A 27873-nucleotide genomic window follows, 5' to 3' on the forward strand; every position below is an offset into this window, starting at 1 on the left:
ATGTGGCTTGGCACATTTCTCGCAATTCTTGCGTTTATTTTTTTTATACTCAAGTCAGTGCTATCATGGCTTTATCAAATCAGGAACAACCCACGTGGACCGCTTCCAATACCTTGGTATGGTAATCGCATGCCTAAAGATGTCCACCCAGGTCTTTGTAAATGGTACGAACAAATGAGAGCAAAATATGGAAATATATTTACAGTATATCAAGGGTCGCAACCTACAATAATTGGTGAGTACTTCGCTATTTGATAACAATAAATCATAGTGACAGTCACTTAGAGCCAGTTTTTCATGGTCATTCACCCTCTGCTATCTTAATAGGGAGGGAATAGCCATAATTATGCAACATTGAATAACCACTTGGTAGATTATACATTTCTCCTACAGTCAATGGCTTCAACGCTGTCAATGAGCTACTAATCAACCATGGAGCAGTAGTACATACCCGACCATCCGAATCTGGCAATCTAAGTTTCCTCCACGATAATACAGGTCTGGTATTGATACTTCAAACACTCCCTGCGACAACTGAATATTCTATTATTTTTGAGCTGTTAGAAATCTTTTCACAAAACGCTTCCATTTAATTTCAGGTCTGGTCTGGAACAATCGCACGTATAAGTCTCTAAGAAGAATTTCCTCTGCAGCATTGAAGCCATTTGGGCTCTATAGTTCTACAGAAAGCTCTAGCTCTGAAAAGGTGAGCATTTGCAGCAGTATGCAATCTCACAATCTCACCGCGATGAACCTAATGTGAGCAATCCTTTCAGAATAGGAATTAATATATATTTATAGCTGAGTGACCTGCTTGACAGTTTGGAGAAAAATAACATCACAGACATATCTGCAGCTCTCAGAGTGACTGTGTCTGACAACATCTGTGCGAGGATATTTGGTATAGATAAGCAAATGGTAAGTGTTAGCTTACTTGATACAGGATGTATAGATGAGTACTGGCACCCCATCTGTAACAATATTATCTGTTATTACTCAAAAGTTTTTAATCTAAAATAACTACTGGTGGCTATATAATGTGACAAAAGGCTATAATCTATAATACTTCCTACGGTCAATGAATAATACGATAAGCTAGTTTTGCTTAGCACATGGAAATTAGCATACCAGTTATTTCAGACGATGGTATGTTACATGCTATAATTGTAACTGAACCCGCTTGCAACAAGTATTTTGTACTTGTAGATATTTTCAGTTAGTGGAATGCCAATGCAAAACTATATTTTTTTACAATTTTAAATCATGCTAACACTCTTTCATATTTTTGGTTAGTAAAAACAGTGAGTTGAAAAGAATTTTGAAGGATGGGCACAAATGTTTGCTTGAGAGTTATTCTTCTTTGTGACTGCGACTGTCAGCTGTAGATGCACTCATGACTTGTACTGGCAAAACAAAATTTTTGCTTTTTTAAATAGTTATTGAGAGCCTATAAAATAAAGCCTACATAAAAATGGTCACTACAAGAAAAAAAATTGTTACTACAAAGATTAAAATTGTTTTTTATCAGGGCATTTCTTTTTGCTTTAACCATGCAAACATTTGCTTATTTAAATTTTATTTCGCCACTAACAATGAGCCAGCTGGCCTTCTTACCAGTTACATACTTACATTAGGCTTTCCCAGAGGTCGTACGGCTGCACCATGCAGCTCTTGGAACCTTGGAGAACATGGTGCCTTTTCTGAGAGCTCCCGCGCTGAGGTATATACCAGGACTGGCTCACTACTGGCGGAATTGCATAAAAGGCAAAGAAGCGTTCAAGACATTTTTAAAGCAGGTAGAAGTGCTGTATGAGTTGTTTCACCTGTTTGCGCGAACTTATTTCTTCACATTGCGTGGATTGTTGCCATGGAACTACGCAGTGGGAACCGGGAAGAGGAAATCTATCTGACCAATAATTTTGCGCTAGCAAGCTGCGCAAATGACAAGCTGGAAGATTGCGCTTGTGCAGCTATGAGTGCAAAAAAGCGCGCACAATGCATTTAAAAAATAGTTATAGACCCATAGGTATTGCATAACAATATGTTGACAGCTATAGCAAGTGAAAACACACTGGGTGTCATAAAACCAGCGTAGTTGAAGCCATGTATTAATAATGGCCAATGTTGTTTTTATTTCTGAATGCTAGCGTGGTATACAAGGAAAGTAGGAATACTCTATCCCTCTAGTACCCAACAGGCGCTGCCATACATCTGATGTTCCTTCTCTTGACAGGCCTTGAAAGACCATGAGGATAGCATTGATAGCGCTACGATTGGAGAAAACTTCTTTGATAATTTCTTACAACACAACCGGACACAGAGGGCAAGTAGACTAGATAGTAAGTATTATTCTTGCTCTAAATTGCCATATCGCACAGGACTTTCCACCTTCGGCATTCCATTTTTACTTCATTTCAAAGCAAAGTATTTCTGGCAAAATTTTGTGCATATTTAACATCCTTAAATATTTATGTGATCAAAATTTGTTGTAGCAATACCGCTTGGAAAAATATTTGCGAGCGTTAATCAAAGCCGAAATAGGACAATCAGTGTGTTTAAATTAATTCTTACTTCCGCAATGACCTAGGACTCCTGACATTATGTTGGTGGGGCTTGAATATCAACAACCATAAATCCAATAAAGAATAAAAACATTTGAAATTTTGAACATGCACGTCTAAGTAACAAACATCAAAGCTGTTACATACTTGGAGTCTTACCAGGGCATTTAGGTAATGAAATCTGCAATGCTTCAAAAATGATACAAATACTCTGATTATTGAAAGAATAATGCAACTATCAAAAATCTGCCTATTCTCCTTTCTATCAGGAGAGAGCAACTACCTCTTATCAAAACTCATTTCCTAAAGGTCAGCTGATACCGCTTCCACACTTACATGATTGTTTCATTTTCTGCAGATGAAGATTGCTTTGCTACAGTAATGCAGTTAATGCTGGCTGGACTCGATGCTATACACGGAACTCTCATGTGGCTGTTCCTGTACGTCAGCCTAAACCCCCAAATACAGGACAGAATGGCTGAGGAAATATTATCACAGATAGGTAATATGTGTGATATTTTGTGCCTCAAAGATCTATGTCTACACCCTTGGCACATATAAAGGTGTTTATTAAACTAAATTGTATTTGTATTTAGAGATATCGTTTCCTGCACTTCATACAGTTGTAAAATAAGTTTTATAGTAAAAGGTCAAGTTGATGATAAATACTTTGTTTGCTTTGGTGCAGGCCTACATAGTTGCCCGACTACCAAGCATATGAGCGTAATGCCCTACTGCATGTCAGTCATATTCGAGACTATACGAATCAGCAATGCAGCATTCACATCACTGCCTTACACGAGTCAGCAGGACATATCCATTGAGAACGTAAGAATACCTGCGCATTCCTCAATCCTAATCAACTTGGTCTCCGTCAACAAAGACCCTGAAACCTTCAAAGATCCTGAAACATTTAATCCTGATCGGTTTATGGACAAAGACGGCAACCTCCGTACCATTCAAAAGTTCTTACCCTTTTCAACAGGTATTCTGCCACCCCTCACTGGCCTTTCACTTCTAATCTAGGCTTGGCTATTACACCTCAATGACAGGCGATGCAAATTATTCATACCTTTCGTATAAGCAATTTAGAGAAGGCATCAATATCCGCAGTATTGTAACATCATGCACAATCACGTATACAGAATATTTGAGAGACTACTAAGCAGACATGGATTGTATTCAGTGTATTCGTTACAGGAAGAAGATCCTGTCTAGGAGAATCTTTCTCAAAGGCCAACATATTTACAACAGTTGTGAGGGTGCTACAAAGATACGAGTTATGTAGAGTCAGCGAGGAAGAATACAGCACCGACTCCACACCCGGTTTTCTCAGCACTCCTGCTCCATACAAGCTCCAGTATATACCAAGAACTTGGGAATAATCTATGTTTGTCACTTTTTCCTCGGGTAGGCTAGCCCATGTTCTGCCTATTGCCCCACCCCCTTCTGTGATCTGAAAGTAAAAAAGTACAATTAATAACTCTCTGTCTATTTACTACCTATGAATATATAATGCTTTGTAGTCGTCCTTGGTGGTAGTGGTCTCACACATGACCACAAAACGGGAAGCCGTTACAGCAGAATATTTGGTTTGCAGCGAATAAAGCCAAAGAATGGCACAATCACTCAAGTAAATGGCAGCTGGTATGTGGCCAGATTTATATTTTATGTAAATTTACTCCATCTAGACTGTCAATATACTTTATCACGTCCTTTGTATATATATAAACAATGTGATTATAATAACATCTCTGTCACGTAGGATAGGCAAATTAACCGAGATTCCTGCCTTTGAACCCTCAACACTATAGCATCGCAACCAGGAGGACTGTCTCAGTAGATAAAGAGGCTCTAAAACCATTTCTCACAACTATATCGCAATGGCACAACAAAATCTGTGACATGATTTATTTAACCTAGAAATATCTAGACCAGGCTGAGCTGTCTTCAACTCAAGCATCAATAATACTACATCGATAATATAGAGTACATGGAAAATAAACAATAGTCACTCATCAAAGTTAACAGACTAAATAAATTGCGAACTGCATCGATTTTATCAAACGAGTTGTTCTTATGTGTAAATGATGTCGCTCCATTGATAGTTGTCATATAACAAGAGTTGTCTGACCTTGGCTGTAATTTGAAGAACTCTCACATTTACACATAAATTACACCAGGACTAAGTAGTACAATAATAATCATACGCGAGAGAATTACTATTCTAAGGTCAATAACTGAAGGTAACATCTGTAAAATTTTTTGATTAACTACATACATTTTTCGATTTATATATTTAATTAAGAGTTTACTTCCTGAAAATGGCCTAAATCATAGGAATAAAACTTCTGCTTTGTTATGACTCCAGTTAGGGAGTAACTGACATTAGTCTTCTATGACCAGTGTAGTCGAGAATCATAAGGTTCCTTTCTATTTAAGTTTAAGATATCCAATGTATCCCATGGATGAAGTCCAATAAGGAGCGCCAATAACCAAGACTGCAAGTATCATGTGTACTGAGCCGCGCAGTTGGTATAAAGTTTATGCTAATAATATATGCTAGCTCTTGCAAAGCACTGCCTGGTATGCACACTGACTGGTTGATGCAACGAATTTTCTCAATCAACTTATCATTGCAAAGTTCAATTAAAATAATTAAATTTAATTTAATACTTTTAGAACTAATATGATAGTTATCTGGGTTCACATCAATTTGCAACCCAAAGTTCTAGACAGATTGACATCAATACAAACAAATTAACACTATCAATACTGAGATCAACCAAACTCAACACAAGTCACTATTAAATATAATCAATTACCTGTATAAAGGCAAAAGGCTAAGTTAGTGATTTGAATAAAGTCATGAGATGACAATAACTATAAAATAAATATAAAATAAAACAATATGTGAAAAAAAATAAAATAAAAGAAGAATAAACCTCAAAGTAAAAACTATTTAAATTTACCAAATTTCAATCCAGTACCACTTTGGGATAGATAAACCAAACTTTCTTTATGATACTTTTTTGTTTTTTTTACCTCACGACAAGTTTCGCAAGAACTACTCACGTTTTTCAATTTATCAAAATTTTATTTCCATGTTGAATTTATAATCAGAAAGCAGAAATTTAACTCTTGACCACGAGAAACACAAATGTTTCACTGACATACAATTTACAATAATACTCTTCCAAGTTTACTTCTAGTTCTCCTTAAATTATATATCAACAATTGGCCACTTAAATGTCAACTATAGTAAAAGAGAAAGCCCCCGCCCATCTGTTGCAGCAGTATATTTGCACCAATAATTACTTGTACAGTTAGAATCTTTAAATCTTGATATTGACGCGTAATTGAATTCTCTTATGACTCCTGGTATAATCAATCACAGTTTGCTGTTGGTCAAGCGCAGGCTAGTTTTTTATATTGCTGTTACAGCTTTCCATACCATTACCGGTATACAGATACAAACAGACAGATTATAGGCTACATATTAAAGCTTGGTACTCTCATGATAAATGTCATAGTCATATTAATACTGATACGTAAACGTTGATCAGCACACAACTAACGCTTGTGAAATGCTAAATAACCTACATTCACGATAAAGAAATGTTGTCAATCACTTCTGTTGCATGATTTAATCTAGGATCAACACAAGAAACTATTGATTTTCTATCTTATTGGTTCTATTTCTATTTAATTGAAGCAAACGCCTAACTGCGTATCACCTTAGGCATTGTTTAAAATTTGTACAATTTACGCTATATGCAATACAATGTTATGCAATACAATGTTATGCAATACAATGTTATGCAATACAATGTTATGCAATACAATGTTATGCAATACAATGTTATGCAATACAATGTTATGCAATACAATGTTATGCAATACAATGTTTGTTTTGCGTGTCAAAATGAACACAAATTTTCATAAGAGATTGTACTTTGTTTAACTCCAATCAGAGCTCAAAAGCATAATGATGATACTTCGGGAAATTGCACACAGCATTAAAGCAAATGCATTATATAAAACTGTAAAAATAAATATGATACAAGGGACTAAAGAAATAAAACAAAATGTAATATAAAAAGGCTAATATTGTCACTTCATTTTCACGACTAAGACTGGTGAACAGAGGTTTAGCCTTGGAAAGATGGAGTCTAACAGTGCGCACTCAAATGGTGATAGAAGTACCCAGCTAGTCCAAATTTAAATTAAAACAATTTATTTATATATACTGTTGTTTTTATATTTGGCATGTTGTTAGTTTTATCTTTAGTTATCCCGGCCAGTTTGTCCACTCTCTTTTTTGGGCACCATATTTTCCTTGTGATAACTACATTACTGGCGCCTTTTAAAGGAGTGATCTGACTTGTTCGCTCACGATTTTCTATTGTTTGTCTTAATTCTGAAGAAATTCCTCCTTCTTTATCTTTCAAGACCGCCACTAGTTTTTTTGGAACCTTGAATTTTAAAACTAAAGAAGGAGGTATGACATTTTGTTTAACACTATTTACTTTGTGCATGTTTGCTTCAGGTTGTCGTGGCGACTTATGTCAAAAGAGTTGTGTGTTGAAATGATTATAAGACGATGTTTGAACGTATTAAAGAGAGAAGGTTCTATTGTATATGTTTGTTGAGAGGGTTGGTTCTACAATAGCTGACTGACTGGCAACCAAAGCTGCCATTTTAGAACAAATGGGGCACTGCTAACTATTTCAACAACGATTTGAGTGAGGCTGATGCTATGAATGTGACGAAGAATTCTGTGGTTGAGGAGAGAAGAAGACATACCATCCTTCCAGTCGTCCCACTCTCTTGCTTTAATCAGTGTTTCTTCATCATCCTTCTCAACCTTATATTCTTTGACTATCTCTTGCCGCTCGGCTGCCGCTGCCTCAGCCTCTGCACCTTGCACCCTGTTATAAACAACAGCCACTACATTATAGACTAGCATCACATAGCGTGATATCTCATAGCACCAGATGATACCTCATAGCATCACACGCTCCTCACAGCGCATCTGAAAGCAAAGGTTACACAAAATTTCAAGAGCAGTAATATATCCCATACAAGATTCGTAATGTAGTTGATGGCAACGGTTTATTTACCTGTCTCCACGGAAACAGGTTTTACTGTCCAAAGAAATTTCACAATGAAGAGGCAATGGGATTTGACATTCCAGTCTCAGACTTCGGAATAAGACCAGTGAAAGAAGCCAGTGTTAAAAATTGTTCCCAACTACGAGAGCTGTAAAAATCTATATTTTGTATTTGTTTAAAACACGTTGCAGCAACTTTATTAAATATTCCACAATATGATGACAGCGCTGGTCTGACCGAATTTACCTACGTAGAATACGTGCATTAAGATCAAATGTGACAGCGGAAAAATTACAGAACAATGACAAGACAGTGTAAGGACAGGGAAAGATTGTCAGAGCAGTAACAGGAAATTGTCAGGTCGGCATCAGGATGCACGCAGGACAGTGTCAAAACGGTGACAGTACAATGACTCATAGGCTACCAGTTGTTTTATAGGATATTAAAACACTTTTATGATTTCTGATGGTATAGTATAGGTTGGGTTACTTCCCAACCTTCCATGAGCCTTTTGTAAAAGCTTTCCATAAAAAGAGAATTTGTTATGACGGACCTTTCAAACTTACTGCCTACACCAATCTTTAGCAAAAAATAGTAAACTGCTGCTTTTTGTTTTATAACAGTACTAGCTGTGCTACCCGCCGTTGCCCGGGTAATAAAAAGTCTTTGGTTAGAAAATTGATTTGTATTTAACATATAACAACATTTGCCATTCTAACTTTCAAATTACATAGGTATCATAGGAAAAATGTTTTGTGTAATTGAAATAAATTAAGAGAGAAAATAAAAACAACTGTAAAGATTTTCAAACTTTGTCCAACAACTTTTAAACTTCATATCATGAGGAAAATGTTTCATGCAGGTCAAATAAATTAAAAAACATAAAACGACATATTAAAAGGTTTACATGTAAATGTGAAATAATTAGCAAGTGATAGTTAAATTAAGTCTGTTTTGCTACGATTACAATAAAAGATGATTCTGTAATGATACAATTAATACGAGCTAAGCAAAGAAAATAAAAATGCTGAATATGTAGAATTAATAACAACAATTTTTGCATAGAAGTGTGTGTGTATAAAAAAGGTTACTGTTCCACCAGAACTTTGAATACGACGATACTGGTATTCATCAAAACTTTGAATACGACGATACTGATACCTTTCAACATTGGTACAAATGTAAAAATGAGATATCGGACTGGCTTTGTCTGATTGAACGGTGAGAGAACGTAGATGCTCTTTCCACGAAGATGATATAATTTTCCGCGTGAGAAGAATTGGCCTTGACCCCAGATATAGTAATTGAACCTTACAAAAAATATTTCTTAATAGGGGCATCATAACGCGTGGCCGCATCGGTAAAATAATCAGCGTGCGCTATAGCAATAGCTGGAGTGACAGACAGATCCACAAACACACATACTTTAAGAAATATATATTTATAGATAGCACAAGGTGCTGTCACTAAACTGTCTTAGTGGACCCTGGCTAAGTATTACACCGCATTGCAAACTTACATAGAAAGATGTTTAAATTTAACAATACTTGAAAAGCGTTTTTGAATATATAAAAAATATTTCTGAGCAATAAAAATCTGCTACAATATAAAAACTCTGATGTTGATCAGCGTTAAAAAAATTTCTTAAAACTACTCACGGTAAAAGTTAACATCTGTTGTATTAATCTTGGGCAGGAATGTTTCATTTTTTAAATTTGGTGATTGCATCTAATATAATTTTTTGAAGCTCTTTGGCCATTAAAAGGTGATTAAAAGTTCACCATCAGCTTTCATAGCTAGTATTATGGTAGCGATGAGTGCTTCAAAGACTTCTATGAAAACTGCATGTTCCAGGGCAATGAATAAGACTAAAGCTAGTGTTTAGTATAGTATGAAGTATAGTATGAAGTATAGTATAGTATGCTATGAATTAATATAGTATGAAATAGAAATCTATCAAGTATCGTTTGAAGGTTTACGTGTGATGACGAATGAACGAGCAAAAACCACTTTACAATGATAGACAAATAGAGACTGTCTAAACCATAACGTAACTGCTCAGGATTAATAATACAGAGCAATGAGTTGTGATATTGAGCAAGGATCATCTGAACGATTGATAACCAGCTGTTAAAAGAATGATATACATAGAAACTGCATTGATTAGCTGAGAATATATACAGAGACCCACCCTGAGATAATGCTTTCGATACTGCTAGAAAGATACGCCCTTTTTAATAACAACTCTGAAAGTTTATCTGGATTAACCTCAAAACATGCTAAACACACAACATAATGTTGGCATTTGTCAAAAAGCTCTCAACCCAAGAATGGTTATGATACGGATGCAACATGACATCATCTGCACACATTTAATAAAGTGTTGAAGGCAATGGTTGAAATTTAGGGTAAACTGTTTTAGACCAAGTGTACCATAGAGCAGTTTGTACTGGTGCTAGGCACGGATAATAAAACTTGTTGCACTTGCGGGTTATCTTCTCTCGAGTCTCGGGTAATAGAAATTTTGAGCATTTCGATCTTGCGAGTTCAGGTTTTGACTTGCGGGTTCGAGTTTTGACTTGCGGGTTCGGGTTTTGACTTGCGAGTTCGGGTTTTGACTTGCGAGTTCGAGTTTTGGTTTTGAATTCGTCGAGGACAGGAGACAAAAACTCGGTCTATTGCACCCTGCGCTCTAAGCATTGTTTAACAACCCGCCTGTTAATGCTGCGAGCACAAATATCGGTCGATAGAAGATAATAAAAAATAAATTGAATAGAATTATAATTTTAATATAGGTATGTCTGATGTTTGGAAATCTTAGACATAAAATCCGTATCAAAAACCCGATACCCACCAAACTCGTTGGCCCAGAAGTACTCGTGCCAAGCACTACCAGCTATCCGATACTCGAAAAACTCGAACGGAAGAGAATGAGTCTAAACTCGTTGGCCAAAAAGTACTCATGCCCACTAGTATATACCGCATAGTATACCACTAGTATATACCAGTACTAGTATATACAGCACAAGATCAGTGCAGAATGGTACACGCACCCTCCAGAGCCAGGTGCTGGAATTTGACCAGCTCTCATCTGCGCCTCATAGAACTCCTCTACTGTATATGTGGGAACACTAGGATATCCCAAGCCAAACACCTGCTTCTGCATGTCATTCTTGGTTAAGATGAATGGACGGCTAGGCTATCAATAAAAAGGGAAGGTATTCATTATTGCAAGAACTGTTTTACACGGTTGTGTTAGATGTACTGACATTTAATAAGCGGTGAATTTGTAACTTGAAAGAAATTTCATGAGACCAAATTTGAATAACACCAGTTATGGAGATTGAAAAAAAAGGATTCACACAAGGAACACACCAAGATATGAACACAGAGCTTTATAAAGGGTATACTCGGTGATGGTCTGTTTGAAAAATAGTGTTTTGTTCTTAGTGTGTGCATCTGTGCAAAATAACTTTTTATCCGTTCATCAAACGCCTTTGTAAAGAAATTTAGAGGGCTGATCGGTGAATGTATCGCAAACTATTCCTTATTGATAGCATCAATGTCTAAAATCGCTGCCTTCCCACCATAAAGAGTGTAAGTAAACAGCATAAACAGAAGTATTTTATTGCTGTTTGCCAAACACGTGAGTGCTTGTCTCGGCCGATAATTTAAAAATCAGTCGGATCGAATGCTCAATGAACAGGTCAAATTCCCTAATACCCACAATTGCATGTGAGACTTGCATGCAACTTTAAAGTTTTTCCTTCTGCTGATGCCAGTTCATGGAGCAAACTCTGCAAAAAACCCCTGAGAGGTTTATTATCTACTAGGATAAACCAAGCATAAACGTAGACTTGCTGCTCATCGTAGAGTGACAGCACACGGCCGGAGCTTATCTTAGTGTGACAGCACATGGTCGGAGATTATCGCAGCGTGACTGCACATGGTTGGAGCTCATGCGACTGCACATGGTCGGAGATTATCGCAGCGTGACTGCACATGGTTGGAGCTCATGCGACTGCACATGGTTGGAGATCACTGTATTGTGACGGTTCATGGCCAGAGTGATTAAGTGAAATTTGAGTGAAAATAGTCGCATACACTGGTTGGCCACCGACTCAACACAGGGTCAAAGTGTTGAGACTCAACACACCGTCAGAGCAGCAGTAGCTGCTGATTGGCCTCCCAAGCTGAAAGGTTCAGATAGCCAGTTATAAAACATTTTTGATCAGTATGTGGGATATTATGTGACTGCTACTAATTATTGCCAATCACAGTTTTCTTGTGACTAGCCAAAAATACAAAAAGTGGCTTGCATGGAGAGCCAGTTGACCGGCTAACAGGTCTCACTATATGCAGTGATCCAGCACTATATGGAGAAGCTTAGTTAAAGAGAGCGAAGAACTTGTGAACTGTGCTACTGATCTGACATGTTCTTCCTTTCTTTCGCTTGGAAGAAACCTTCAGCATGCGGTGGTCTGGGTGGTCTGGGTGGCCAGGAACCAGCAAGCAGCAACAGAGGTTGCTAAACAGTTATTGATTTGGGCGCGTGTATTGGCAGTAGAGACTGTCATATTTCCGCAAGGTCAGTTGCAGCTATTGCGCTGCGAGCGTGTAACTAATTGGTGGTGAACGCTGGTGGCAAAAGGAAGGTTGGTGTGCTATTGTTGCATTTTGGTGCTGCGTAACAACTTTGTTGTTGTTTTGCTGACACACTAATCTTGTCTGATCAAAGGAGATGTATCGGAGGCGGTCCACACGTTTTGCAAAATGATTACAGGACAGACAACTTATTTTCAATTAGGAGCAATTTCCCTGTGAAATAAGTTGAAACATTCAGCAGGTAAACAACAAACATGAATCATTCTCATGATAGCCATGTAAGAGACTATCAACCAACACAACTGTGGTAGAAATAACTCATTTTACTCCAGCAACTTATATAGCCTGAAGAAGAACTTTGCCATGAAAACACCAAAGTCATGAAAAAACATTCTATATCGATATGATTATGTATCGATACGATTATGTATCGATACGATTATGTATCGATACGATTATGTATCGATACGATTATGTATCGATACGATTATGTATCGATACGATTATGTATCGATACGATTATGTATCGATACGATTATGTATCGATACGATTATGTATCGATACGATTATTTATCGATACGATTATGTATCTATACGATTATGTATCGATACGATTATGTATCGATACGATTATGTATCGATACGATTATGTATCGATACGATTATGTATCGATACGATTATGTATCGATACGATCATGTATCGATACGATCATGTATCGATACGATCATGTATCGATACGATCATGTATCGATACGATCATGTATCGATACGATTATGTATCGATACAATTATGTATCGATACAATTATGTATCGATACGATTATGTATCGATACAATTATGTATCGATACTACTAAGCATCGATACGATTATGTATAAATATGATTTCTTTACGCTGTCTATCATTTAGAGTCAAATATTATATTGAAAATGCAGCGGTTTAAAAATCAGCAAACTTCATTATTAGTCGGCTTTTATCAAAATGAAATAATTAAATATCACAAAAACTATAAACGCAAGATCTCTCATCATTACCTAAACTATGAATACAAAACAAAAGATTCTCAACTTATCCTTATGTACTCTTACCAGATGTCTTTTGGACAAGCAGCAATAAAAATGAATATTTGGCAGCATTTGAATTAAACATAGTGCGAAGGAAAAATAAGGAAGTCAAATCTAAAATGGGTCCTGAAATGTGTAAAAGTTGACACTATAAATTTTATGAAATTACAACTCACCTCTTCAAGCTTTTCCACCTTTTTAATTGACTAACCTTTATTTCCAATAAAACTGGACTATCATTAACACAGATTTACAGACCTACAATAACGATAAACACAGGAAAGGTTGCTACCTTAGGCTTGAGACTAGATGGAGGGAGGTCACCAGATGAACCTTCCCTCAGCTTAGACATGTGCTTTAGTATCTCCAGCTCCTCTACAACAAGATATACCTAGTACATTAAATATATATACTTTTTTCTGCGGAAGAAAATGACCAACTTTCTGACAAATCTACATGTAGCTTATACAGAGCAGCCACTAATCACCTGTAAACTTCAAACCCAGTGCGATGTCATCGAATAACGGCCAGCTAAACAGCTAGGGTTACCACATTTGGTACTGTTAGATGTGCATACATGTATGTCCCTTCGAACCACAATTCTGTTGCAAAAAAATGTTAGCACACTTCAACGCATTAGATATGCAATACCTCTTTAGGAAGATTTCAAGGCATTAGATATGCAATACCTCTTTAGGAAGATTTCAAGGCATTAGATTTGCAATACCTATTTAGGAAGATTTCTAGACTTATGGAATGATCGCATATAACTTTTTGCTAGAGCCTCTTTAGCTTAGCCAAACCACAGTGTACATGTATGGGATACCTCTTAACATTCACTGTAAAACTTATTACGCGGTTAATTTACACAAGAGGACAGCACATACCTGAGCCAGTCATAATCAATGACATGAATAGTTGTGATAGCTTATTCCAAGAAAATATCAGTTTTAACTGAAGCCTTCTGAGACTGGAAGTGATAGTATATAGATACAGAAGCTATGGTTCCCATGGTTACATAAACAAACTTACACGCTGCATACAATACACTCTAGTCAGTAGTCAGTAGGGGAATGAAGTCAAGAGATAAAACTAAAGCATTTACATGTAACAGAGACATTAGACAGTTATTATACCTTCAATGAAGGTCAGCTCCTCTTCCACAGTTAACACCCAATTGTCTGTTAGTTTCATGTAATATTCACGCTGTTTGAAAATGAAGAACAAAATTAGATGAGAAAAACTTTTACATATAAATAATATGGAATCCAGGCCTGTATTCCCTGGCTGCAATTTGGGGCGGCTGCAAATGTTAGGCGACTAGTTATGAACACCTGGGGATTTGGGATCAACAACCCTCAAAGTATGCATAAATACAATCAATTGTAAGCATCAAAATCTACATAAATATATTGTTTATGGTTAATAGTAAGCAAAACTTTTTCTTTATTCAACGAACGAACGATATAAAACTCATGACACTACAGGTTTTTGTAAAGGACATCGACAGAACAAAAGCTATTACTTCTTTATTGCAATAGCTCTTGTTCTGTCAATGTGTCCATGCAAGAAATCTTTCACAGCTGATTCTGTATCTCTATCAACCTCTTTATATATGTCTAAAATTAGAAGATTATTTAGACGAGCCTGCCTCATAGTGCTCCTCACCGATGTTTCGATTCAGTTATGTTATGATAGGGAAAATGCAAGTTTGGGGGTCGAAAACAATATAGAACGCTAGTTGCTAGTAAATTAGTTGTTGGAAATTCCAAGCGACTGAGCTTAGACTGCGATTCTTAGTACTTGACCGCCAAAAATCACTAAAAGGTTGGGGTGGCTCAGCCGCCCCAGGGAATACGGACCAATTGGACTCAATAAAATAATTAGAAGCTGTAAAGCAGACAAAAAGCCAAGCAATGTAGGAAATGAGTATGACAAGTGGGAGTGAATAGATGACATCATTGAGTACAAGCCATACAAATATTGGTCAGAATATGTACAACATATAGAGGTTCAAATAGACAGATGATGGACACGTACATGGCAGAGCAAAACGACCAGATTCAGGCATGTACAGGTAGTGATAATATGATAACGAGAGTCAAGCGTGTGCTCCACCATCAAAGACAATAAATACAAAGGAGAATATACTAGCAAAAGTATTATGGGATGTCAGGGTTGTTTATTATTCATAGATAAAAGATTAACTACATATTTTTGGTCTGAAATCAAACACACCCAGCAAATGAGTATTAAAAGCTCGCTGATAGCCTTCCACTAGTAGTTCAATACCACAGTTGACCTCATCACATTTACAGTCTATTATAATAATACATGTACCTATACAGGAAGTACTATGATGATGAGTATTATACAGGAAGTACTATGATGATGAGTATTATACAGGAAGTACTATGATGATGAGTATTATACAGGAAGTACTATGATGATGAGTATTATACAGGAAGTACTATGATGATGAGTATTATACAGGAAGTACTATGATGATGAGTATTATACAGGAAGTACTATGATGATGAGTATTATACAGAAAGTACTATGATGATGAGTATTATACAGGAAGTACTATGATGATAAGTATTATACAGGAAGTATTATGATGATAAGTATTATACAGGAAGTACAATGATGATGATTATTATACAGGAAGTACAGTACTATGATGACGAGTATTATACAGGAAGTGCTATGATGACGCACATGTAACGTGTTACAACATTGCATATACAGAAAGTGCCGCAAAGCAGCACCATACTGAAGGTCTTTACCAAAATGTTATTGCCAATCACAGCGGTGGCAGCAATGTAATGACAATACCCCAGCATGTGTTAGCATATATTTAATAAACTGCAACCCTGGAAAGTGCAATGCAGCTTCCCATGGATATGCCTAAACATAACACAAGACTGATTTACCAAAAATAATTGCATTGTGTGGTGACGTTTTCTAGAAACTCAAAGAGTCTACCGTACTTTTCGGACTATTAACTGCACCCCTATATAAGCCGAATCTGCTTTAGTTTCAAAATAACCGATAATAAAACAATACATAGGCCGCACCTTTTGTATAGGCCGCAGAACTCCTGACGGTGCTTTTTAACACGGCAGCAACTTTGCTGGTTAATACGGACCAACCGTATTAACAACGTATTAGCCGTCAAACACTGTTCTGTATTAACCGACGCTTTTTAACCCAGTGCGTAACAGAACAGTACCGTTAGGCATTGTTTCGTTTTCTCTTTCACCGCTAGAAGCGCACTAACCCAAGATTCCGGTTAATGCACCCTAGCGGTGAAAGAAAAAACCACAGAATAGCCGCACCCTTATATAAGCCGCATGACTCAAAACATCAAAAAAAAGTAGCGGCTGATAGTCTGAAAAGTACTGTGATCAACTATGAAAAGCAATATTCTGACTAGGAGCAACTAATAGGAGACTAGAGACATGGAAGTGTGTGTCAAATATTATTTTACACAATTTCTCCAAAAGATAGTGAGAGTTGTTGAAGGCGTAGATAGATGTAGAGACAGCAAACATTATGTGTTGTGAGCTGTGACAAAATTCCTGGCGCTTCCTACAGCTATATCGACACTCTTGTAACTGACTCTGGATGTTGTGCTATCTCAAAATATATTCCAGCTATAACTAACTTCGTAAATGGAGACGCTGGTTGCCAGCGGAATTTGTGAGCTGAATGGATAGGCAATGACGCAGAGATAGAGATATTTTGCGATAGACAGAGCACTTGTAATGTCGGGCTACTCAACTTCTGAATATAGTATAACATAGAAAAAGGCTAAAGGACAACGGTTTATAACTCGCATTTATTAGCATTAACATAGGTTAGCAGGTAAGTTAGCAGATAGGCTTGGGTCCAACTAACCTTTGTGGACTCATCAACATGGTCGAGACGAAGTTTGGTAAATAGATCGCGGAGTTGAGATTCCAATGCCTTCTTTGCTTTGTATCTCTTGACCTTTTCTGATTTTCTTGCAATTGCATCCTTCTCATGATGCTTAGCTCTATGGTACAATACGGTACAGCTCTATGGGACAACACGGTACAGCTCTATGGGACATTACGGCACAGTAGGCATAACATAACATTAAAATCAATGGTAACATAAATTAACAAATGGTAGTCATTATTTACTATGAAGCGTTTTATCCCATGAGGAGGTACGTCCCACTTACTTTGCATCATCCTCATTTTTGTAGTGTGATGCTGACTCTATGCCATATGACTTGCATAATCCCATAAAGTCGGTATAATAGCTCTGCAAAGAATAGTTTCAGAGAAATTCATTATAAATACTAACTCTGATATTTTTTCAAGGTGTGCCATAACACACATAATAGATCTCCTTGCTCTAGCACCGTCTAACTCGTGTAATCAGAAGACATCTATCAATATGACAGACTCAAAAGTTTTTCAAGCAAGAATAACAAAATGATGTTTATTGAAAACCATCTTTTCCGATGAAACAATTTAAGACACGTCTCTTAATTTAAATTCATTTTTTTACCCCTTACTGCTTACCTGCATTGTTTATTTGGCGCATCTGCCACTTGATTGACAAGTTGGCAGGTTACAAATAAGCCAATAAAACATCCATAAATTTATGAATGTGCAGAATTCTATTTTACAGTCTATAATGTGAGTATAAAGAGTTTTACTAATACAAAAAGCTTCGTGATTATCTCCCAAAAGAATACCACCAGACGTGCTAAATATAACTGGAGGTTTGGGAACAAATGACACATTTCTTTGCTCAGTGAAGGTCACTTTTGTTCCTGGTACAAAAACTGAAGTGACTTGATTAGTTAACAGAAAATGCATTAACAATGATAAAGCTTGTACCAGTTTATGCAAGTGTTAAGGAACTCAAATGACACCTATAGGTGAAGGGTTCAGTCGACTTGAAAATGCCACAAGAAGCTCTAAACAAACTATATCTCCAACTGTCCAACTCTATCGAATAAAGAAAACGTATTGAGATAAAATAAAATACAACAAATGCAATTAACAGACTAAATTCCATGATATAACTCACATGATGTGAGCCAACAATGACAACTGACCTTTGCCCTTTTTATGCAGTCCTGTCTGAGGCTACCAGCGGATAGCTCAGCAGTGTCCACAAACGTTTCTCTGGAGGTGAAGTAACCGAGCAAAGCTGGCAGGAGAATATAACTGCAAAGCATTCCAGTGCTACATGTATGTGCTTGTTATACAGAAACCCAGCAGTTATTAGAAAATTGTAGTTGCACAGATATATATGGGTTGCGATCTCAGAAACCATGGTTAAGTCGCAAATCGCGAAGTTGAGTTATTCGACTTTAAGCTGCACTAACTGAATTTATAATATTGGTAACGATTTTTGCAACACATGCATCCGGACGAATCAAAGAGTGATTTTTCTGAATCTGAAGTCAGTTTAGCCAATAGAAGTCTTCAACCCTCGGAAAAACCTCCTTAAAACCATTGCTACGCTAAACAGGAAGTACTGAAAAATGGCGTCTGATAAAAGTAATCAATTCTTTTTTGCCGATTTTAAAGATAACTGTAACATTTGGACACTTTTAATGAGTACTTTGGTATTCCAACTGATGTCAAAAGCAATGAAAGTAAAAAGAATGACGATGATATTTTCCTGACGATTCTTATAAGATTATTATAAGATTTAATTATAAGAATAATTATTTGATTTTATAAAATTTAATTATAAAAATGATTATTCGATTTTACAAGATCGGAGTATATAGTGTCGCGATGGTGTGCAATATGTTACTGTTATCATGTTTCTAAAGATTTTGTTGGTGATACTATGGCTGTGCCCAAAATCGCGATATTGTCAAGCCGTTTTTAATATCTGCATAATTGAGAATAAGTAACACATTTTCTGATAGATATACAGCTATTTCTATGACAGCCAGTTAAATCTGTTTAGATTTTTAAATTCAGCATAATTTTTTGTATATAAATGCAGAAATCTAGATAAATATCACAAATTCTTGATATTGGTTGCTAAGACGTTTTGAAATGTAAACAAAATTGTGCACTGGTTTTTGTTTCTCAAACTTTAACACGAGTTTTCTCAGAACTATGTTTTCAAATTTATGGTGAACGTGCATTCAGTTTATTGACTATAAAATCTGCTGTAATTAAGATAAAATCAAATTTTTTTGGAAAATAACAGAAATTTCCCTTCTGCTAGTGTCGATAACTCCAAATATCACACACCCGACTTAACCATTGTTTCTGAGATCATGACCCATATAATTTTCCAACTTAAGAAGGATAATTCATTTAGAATTTTATGAGTCAAGGCTAAATCAGTGGCAACTAACAACAGTCATGAGCAGACAACTGCTAAAAGGATCTTATACTGGACTAGATATTTTTGTTCCATTCACTATACTACCTACACAATCTGATTGTAGTTAGGCCAACTTGACAGAGTACTTTGATGAAAGAGGAAATAATCTTCATTTGATAGCATTTAGCTAAAATAGTAAAGGGAAAATAACTTGTGATGATGTGAAGAACTGAGACTTTCAACGGAATGAAAAGATTCGTTGGTTACTTTAAAGGTTGACTTGCAACAAAATTCACATTACCGTTATTTGATATGAAAAGATTCACCATGTCTTACTGTGTTGTGTTGTAGGTGCAAAATATGTGGAAAGGTGATTACAAGCTCTTAAAAGCTCAAAAACGAAAAGAAAATCGCAGCCACACGAGACCGCCGTAGTTTGGATTCCCTTTTCAAAACGGCTCAAATGTGATGTAGTTGTGAGAGATGGTTTCTGTTTACACTTTCTTGCAACCTTATTCGTCGAAAGATTTTCACAAATATACTTCACGCATTCAATAAAACTATGTCTATTGTTCTTATGCGTCTATTTTATCGTCATCGTAATGCTGTTACTTTTAGCAGTGATATCTTATAACTTACCGTGAAAATTCGTTTAATTCTTTAGCCTTAGCTTGAAGGAATACATATCATTGTCTGATAAGGCGAGTCTGTTGGTCACTTGTGATAATCGAAAAGTGCTGCAGAAATTATTAGCGAAGCATTGGGTCACATGATCAGATTACGACTTGCCGATTAGACCAGGCCGAAACAAAACTGTAAAGTAGCGAGCATCTATATTTGATACGGGGTCTTCGGTGAAACCCAAGTGTTTGTCATAAACTAGTACTACGATAAGTTTTATATTGAGCTTTGTATTGGCCTTTCAATTCACGTGAGAACATACGTGACAAGACGATAACCAAATTTCGTGGTTACATCATCGAAATAAAGAGATTCCAATCTACAGCAGCTTTTCGTTTTTGAGCTTTTAAGAGCTTGTAATCACATTTCCACGTATTTGGCACTTACAACACAACAGAGTAAAACATGGTGAATCTTTTGATACCAAATAACTGTAATGTGAATTTTGTTGCAAGTCAACCTTTAAGTTGGATTGAAGTTAACTCCATGAATCGCAATCACCAAAGCTAGGAATGTCATATCTTGTAATTACACAGGTACTTTTACTGCAACACCAATTTATGTTGATGCACATTTAGGTATTGATTATATTAATGTATTTATGTATTATATTAATATATTATTAATCTATGTACTGCAAATGTGGCAAGGTGATTGATTGCTAAATAAACTAATTCTCATTGATCGTATCATGTATCAGTTGCCACAAACAATTCATTGTTGCTCACCATTTACAACTACGATGGCCACAATCTAGATACGTATACAGTTATAAGCAAATAATTTGTCTAATATTAATGTCAACAGAAATTGGAATTTTGGTCGAACACCCATTAAAGGCTGAAAGAGCAGAATAAAGCCCTCATATGTGAAGTTGCAATGAGTAAGCAACTCCTCATTTGTTCTTAGTTTAACATGCCAGGTGAGGGAACATGAAGATTATATAAGGCGCTTAATTATGCGCTTCTAAAGCACGGACTGCACCAAAATAATAAAAATGGATATTATAGTTTTTATTAGATGTTTAAATGAACATTAATCTATGATCAATAGTGAAAACAATAAAAAAATTATAAAATATAGAAATGTTGTCCTCTTATCTCACCACCTTCGACCATTGAGACCATAACATCCCACTGGTGCTAACGATATTACACCAAACAGATAGATAAAATAGCGAAAGCTGCTCTCCAGGTACATACCGAAGATGATCAGCTGGAAGTTCCTCTACAGATTCATTAGTGCCAAAGATGTTGTGTTTATTCACACTGTGAACAAGACTCTCCGTGTCATGGATTAGTTGAGCCAGTTTAGTCTGCAACAACCAGACTCCTCTATACTACTGATGATAATAATACGACAGTAACATAAAATATACCGAAATGTATGAAACACACCAAATAAATTGCAAGATTTTCACAGCTATATTGGATAGGAAGGTGTAGGGGCCCAGAGAGGCTCGATAACTATAGGAGTAAACTAGTGAGGCTTAAACCAACTAGGCAATTTATATAATAAGGCATACAGAAGGCTATTAATAATCATCATATGAAGCAAGACTGAGGGACTACACTAAAAGGATATGGACACCTCTGGGTACTGACTCTGTAGGTGGTAACACATGCCAACTGCGCTGAGAAGACTGAAGAACGACTGCTGCAGGACAAATAGTGAGCATATCAAGACCAGTAGTTGAGGAAAAATAGGACCAGATTCTGACCTTTCATATAAGAAAAGACATTTGGCTTTTAATGATCATGCGTTCATAGGCACTGATTCCATCATAGCAAACAGAACTGTTGTAACAAGCATCCATCAACCAATAAGAGCATTGGTTACTGAACAGGCCATCGGATTGTGGGCGCGTTTTTATATATAGCTGTCAGGCAGGTGATCAGCATGCGTAGATTAGCATAAATAAGGGGGAGGTCCAGCTTACTTGGTATTGCTTAGAATTAGAAAGTTGGTCAGTAGTCTCAAGTTCCTCATACCCTCGATAGATGATCAAGTATTTCTCAACCAATGCCTCGACATCATCACAGACTTCGTTCGCCATTCTGTTGCTCCCTCAACTCAAAACAGCCACAAGACCACCATAGACATACTTCATCATAATAATATTATGCACCAAGAATGTTACTCGAACTTATAACTGCGCTATCTATAAGCTTAAGTAGTAGACACAACCATTTCATACTGTTATTCAAGTCTTCCTCCTAGCAATTAGTAAAGAAACTGTAAACCCAGTTTACTAAACTTGGGCCCAAAAATGCTCCAACAGTAGTCTCGTTATATTACAGCAAACAATCAGCATCATTACAGCATAGAGTGATCACACTTATATATACGCACATATACTCCATGTATCTTACATATCTATCTGCAAACAAAAACTGAGCACAATAAATTTGAGACGAGAGTTGTCTTCTGTCTGTACACGTGCAAGAAGTTACCTTTTCATAGGTCCACTTCAAACAGGCGCAAACATCAACATTATCAACATCATTCATTCAGTTCACACCGTCTGAACAGTGCAGTAGGGCAAAACATATTTTAGTGGTGAAAAAATTAGTCTTACTATTCATTATAATATTATTTTACTATGTATCTTCTCAGTGCATAGACATAGATATTCATATCTCAATGTTTGTTAGTCGTTTGTTGGTCTGTCATCTGTATGTTCAGTTGTAGATCGTCCATATGTTCAGTTGTAGATCATCCATATGTTCAGTTGTAGATCGTCCATATGTTCAGTTGTAGATCGTCCATATGTTCAGTTGTAGATCGTCCATATGTTCAGTTGTAGATCGTCCATATGTTCAGTTGTAGATCGTCCATATGTTCAGTTGTAGATCATCCATATGTTCAGTTGTAGATCGTCCATATGTTCAGTTGTAGATCGTCCATATGTTCAGTTGTAGATCGTCCATATGTTCAGTTGTAGATCGTCCATATGTTCAGTTGTAGATCGTCCATATGTTCAGTTGTAGATCGTCCATATGTTCAGTTGTAGATCATCCATATGTTCAGTTGTAGATCGTCCATATGTTCAGTCGTAGATCGTCCATATGTTCAGTTGTAGATCGTACATATGTTCAGTTGTAGATCGTCCATATGTTCAGTTGTAGATCGTCCATATGTTCAGTTGTAGATCGTCCATATGTTCAGTTGTAGAGACAAAGTTTTAGAAAAAAAAACTGCTTCGCACTCGAATTGAACTTGGAAAGCCCGATCCGGCAGACAGGAATGCTATTCACTAAGCCACACGGTCTACTTGTCATATTACAGAATAATTATGAGCATATTTATTATACCCGCCAACCTTTTGCGGCGATCGCTTAAATTACTCATGCTTTAGCTAGCGCGCTTGAACTACTAAAAAAATGCTATGAATATATGTATATATAGTGTAAACTTTATTAAACCTATGGCACACACAACAATAAATGAACAGCTTTATTTAAAAGTTGGAATGGTAAATGTTGATTAACAATTAATGTTCTATGCAAAAACCTTTTTATTACCCGTACAATGCCGAGCTCTATATATATGAAGATTGTTTGGATGATAATCAACATGCATTGTACATGTAGGATCTATATGTAAGCTGTTTCCTTGCCCTAGGTTAGTTAGCTTGTTTGGAAAGTCAAATAACTGATCTTCTGACAAAACGCGTCTGGTGATGTAGAAATTTAGTTCAATTCTTTAAAAAAAAAACAATTTTCTTTTCATATGCATTGACTAGAGTTAGGGAGATTGAAAAGTTTCTTGTGAATTTTAGACCAAACTACACTCTGAGAGCAAGACAGCTAAGGCTTTGCCTGTGGGTATTTTAGAGTACATACAACCAGAATAGATATTCTCATCTCAGTAATCGACGAGTTTTATTCAAAGATCGATTGGTTGTTCAAAGATATTTTGAAACAGTCATCAATAAAAATGTTCACATTAGGCAGTTTTCTTTGGAAATTTAGTGAAATAGAATGGTGCTGATGAGGTATTCTTATGAGGGCTATGAATAAAAGTTATGCATAGCATACAGTAAGTAGCCTGTATTGAGTGGTCAACATGAGATTTGAAGAAGCTTCAATTAACCATTTGACCAACGCAGTCCACCTGTCAGTGGACATGTGTAAAGTGTTAAGATAGCTATTACTAGACTTCCCACCACTGCACAGTTGCATTCATTACCAAAGAGTGGTACTTTCAGAGATGCTAACATAAATTGCCACTATGTTACAATCGATTAACTTGGTTGAAAAATGTGACTTACTTGCTGAAGATAAAAGTAAATCAAGCAGCAAAAGAAGTCTTGCCATACAAAACTGAAAAAAAAAACTATTTCAAAGCCAAAGCTATCAAAATAACCTTTTTCTGAGGCTGTCAAAAGCTGTTTGTATGATGCCAAACTGATAACAAGTTGTACTTTTACCTAGATACTGATGAGATGAAACAATTTCTAGTTTTAATTTTAAATTAGTGCCCGCCATTCCTATATAAGTGTTTGGAACACAGAAATCTGTGTTTCAAACACTTAGGTAAAACACACTGCTGCAAAATATTCTATCCGTAACCAGTGACAGTCTGTGAAATTTGAGTGCACTGCTGTCGGCATTGAATACCAATATGAGGCCATTTCTACATGATCCTGTATGATGTTTTCATGAAACCTAAAAAGCACCCTTGTGGTGATACTATTTCAACAAGTATTTGTTGAACAAACATCTTCTAATCATTTATGGCCTTGTCGCATTTGTTTGTGAGTATTTTTTTATAGTGTAGTCAGATAAATCCTTTCAAAATGAATTTTCTGCCTTTTGTTATGGATATCAGAGACCCTCGCTGTACTGGCTATATTAAAATGACTGTTATAAATATGTTTAACCTACCAGGTGATAGCACATGTAAGTAAAATTGCATGTAATATAGTTCATTCCTCAACTCTTTCTATAGATAGTTGCGCCTTATATCATTTTAATCTTTACGGGTAACACTTAAAACTGACATGCAAATATCTACGTATATCGCCGCTACACTGATCAACTGATGAAACATTTGCTCTAATGACTAGATGTTTTTGTTTTCAACTTTTTTTGACTTTCTCCCTCTTAAAATAGGTTTTACCTTACAATAGGTTTTTTGTTCCACGCACTTAAGATGCATTCCATGACCCTTATATGGGCCTTGGAAATGTCTGCATGTTAACATCACCAAATCTTTAGCATGACTTAATTCTATCTATGTTCTTTCCTAAATAGTTTGTTTTTGAAATTCTGATGAGAAACTTAGTTGATCACATCTAATTGCTATATTGCTACACTTGAATTATATTTGCTAGTTTTTGATGAGCAGCTCTCATATTAAGTTATTATTTACGGAACTGAAAGTTTCAACTATAGTGCTACTTGGTAGTAGATATTGTTTTTTCATGCGATTTTAATACATTCACCTGTTTTGTGTAAGACAAATGACTCATTTTTTCAAGGCTTTCTAAATATTTGGGTCCATTGAGGAGTAGCATCCTTATTATAAAACACACAAGCTACATAGTTAACTTATTCACTTGAACTTTGTTTATTTTATCTTATTCAAGGAAAGACCGTGACATAAAGGATAGAACCACGCCCAATTGAAGTTTGAACTTCATCATAAGTGCTGACACACTTCACTTTTCATATGTTAATGAGAAAAGCAATTTGTTTTACAGCAAAACAACAATTCCTAATTTATATCGTGTAAGAATTATCAAACATCACGTTCTGACAGTTGTTCGTCTAGATGCAGATATAAAAATTTATCTCTCACCTGGTGATTTGCTAGTCATAGTTTTTTTATATAGTGACAGAAAAATTGGCAAAAAATTTTAGTCATAGGTAATGGAATGTAAATCGGACTTAGATTATGAATTATAGATTATATGATTATAGATTATGAATATTCTCTCCATGTGAAAAAAACAAACACTTTTATTTAATTGTGCAAAAGAACTTCACTCTATATATAGTTATAGTGCAACATTTTTGCATGACTCATCTTGTCCAGATCTGTTGAATGTATTGTTAATTAACTCTCTAGTTTCTCATTTAATTGGTTATGAATGTTTTAGCTGCCCAACTCTTTGTATTTAATATGAGCTCTCTTAAAAAAGACATCCTAAGAATAGATCTAATTTTCAACATTACATTAGCAGCTATTTAAATATATTCTACCACAAACTCCATGTCAAATCACATAAGGAAAGGTATTATTATACAAGGCCTTAAATTACACTCAAATATGATTTCAAAGACTCGTTTCGCACATCACGTATGCTAGTCTGAATTTATCATGGTTATCAGAGTAAATTGGTTGTCATAGCAAAATTTATAGACCCAATGGTTTCACATCTTTATATTATGTGCATACACAAGTGATGTTTTAAAGCGCTGTACTTTGGCAGTATATCATTTTTATTGTTTTCTAAATTTCTAACCAGTATTTCTGGCTTTTCAACCAATTTTCAAGCTTCTTTCCGTGTCCATTCACAGTTTATTTTAATACTAAGTTACATTGGCAAAGTTAGCATGAAATTGAACTTGCAAAAAATAATAACTTTTACCCGTGATTTACTGCTAAAACTTTGCAACTAAAAATAAGAATGAATTGTCAATGACTAAAACTGCATATGAACAAAGAATTAATTCCAGTCAAACCCTTACTTATGATCACTTCAAAATATGAGTTGTCTAAGGTGAGCAATAATTTGACTTCATATTCAAAATAATTTCCAACATCTGACATTGGAACTTTCTCAAGGCAATTTCGTAAGTTTGGAACTTGTGAAGAGATTAATGAAAATTAAAAGAAAAAGATGAACAAATTTTAAAAACAAAAATAGACGCAACAAATAATTAAAGTACATTCAGTCCCCGAAGTCTAAGGTAAAGCAGTTTATTTTGTCACCACCTCCAACTATGCATCATCTATTTCCTGTATTACAAAAGCTGTTTTAAGGGTACAGTGAAAGTAAAAAGGTTTGTATTGATCAGTATCTTATTGATTCAGCTTTCTACATTTTTTATATATTAACATATTTGTTTAATGCCGCATTTAATCAACTGCAGTGCCCATTGATAAGCTATCATTGCCTTTTGAGATGTAGAGTGAATTAAACAAGTTCTTGTGTAATCTTACCGTAAAACCTCTATTTCAATGCCATGGCGCTCTATTTTTAACCCTTCCCCTACAACGGCGGTCAAATAAAGGTGACATTTAAATAATGGCTAGCGTTGCACTTTTCAAATGACTCGTCAGAATTTTGGGAAGATAAATTTAACCCTTTTATGGGCGATACGAATGTCATTTATATTTTGCACTCTCATTCAGACGGAGTGACATTAATCCTTTTGGATGCAATAAATCTGCTAACTTACCTCCAACTTGTCAAAGATCTCTAAATAAATATGACTTGAGAAGCCCAGAAATATCTGTACCAGTTGATAGCAATTGCTTGCAATTAACCTGCAA

The 27873-nt window shown here is 35.9% G+C and overlaps 2 protein-coding genes across 2 annotated transcripts; one reads left to right on the forward strand and one right to left on the reverse strand.

The window, feature by feature from the left end:
- Positions 1 to 3946, forward strand: LOC137393419 (cytochrome P450 2C16-like). Its single transcript, XM_068080005.1, has 9 exons — positions 1 to 235; positions 394 to 498; positions 600 to 706; positions 802 to 918; positions 1635 to 1796; positions 2234 to 2339; positions 2920 to 3063; positions 3250 to 3546; positions 3762 to 3946. Exons 1-9 carry the CDS (start codon positions 1 to 3, stop codon positions 3944 to 3946), a joined length of 1458 nt encoding a protein of 485 aa, XP_067936106.1.
- LOC137396223 (immunoglobulin-binding protein 1-like) lies at positions 3593 to 27873 on the reverse strand. The gene is made up of 11 exons (XM_068082407.1): positions 27780 to 27873; positions 22307 to 22439; positions 21570 to 21682; positions 18449 to 18560; positions 17561 to 17643; positions 17251 to 17389; positions 14484 to 14553; positions 13640 to 13722; positions 10729 to 10874; positions 7368 to 7492; positions 3593 to 4017 (listed from the first exon to the last, which is right to left on the reverse strand). The coding sequence occupies exons 2-11, from the start codon at positions 22421 to 22423 to the stop codon at positions 3977 to 3979; spliced, it is 1029 nt and encodes a 342-aa protein (XP_067938508.1). The 5' UTR covers positions 22424 to 22439; positions 27780 to 27873; the 3' UTR covers positions 3593 to 3976.

The sequence above is a fragment of the Watersipora subatra genome, chromosome 1 (assembly GCF_963576615.1).
Source record: "Watersipora subatra chromosome 1, tzWatSuba1.1, whole genome shotgun sequence".
Classification (NCBI taxonomy): Eukaryota; Metazoa; Bryozoa; class Gymnolaemata; order Cheilostomatida; family Watersiporidae; genus Watersipora; species Watersipora subatra.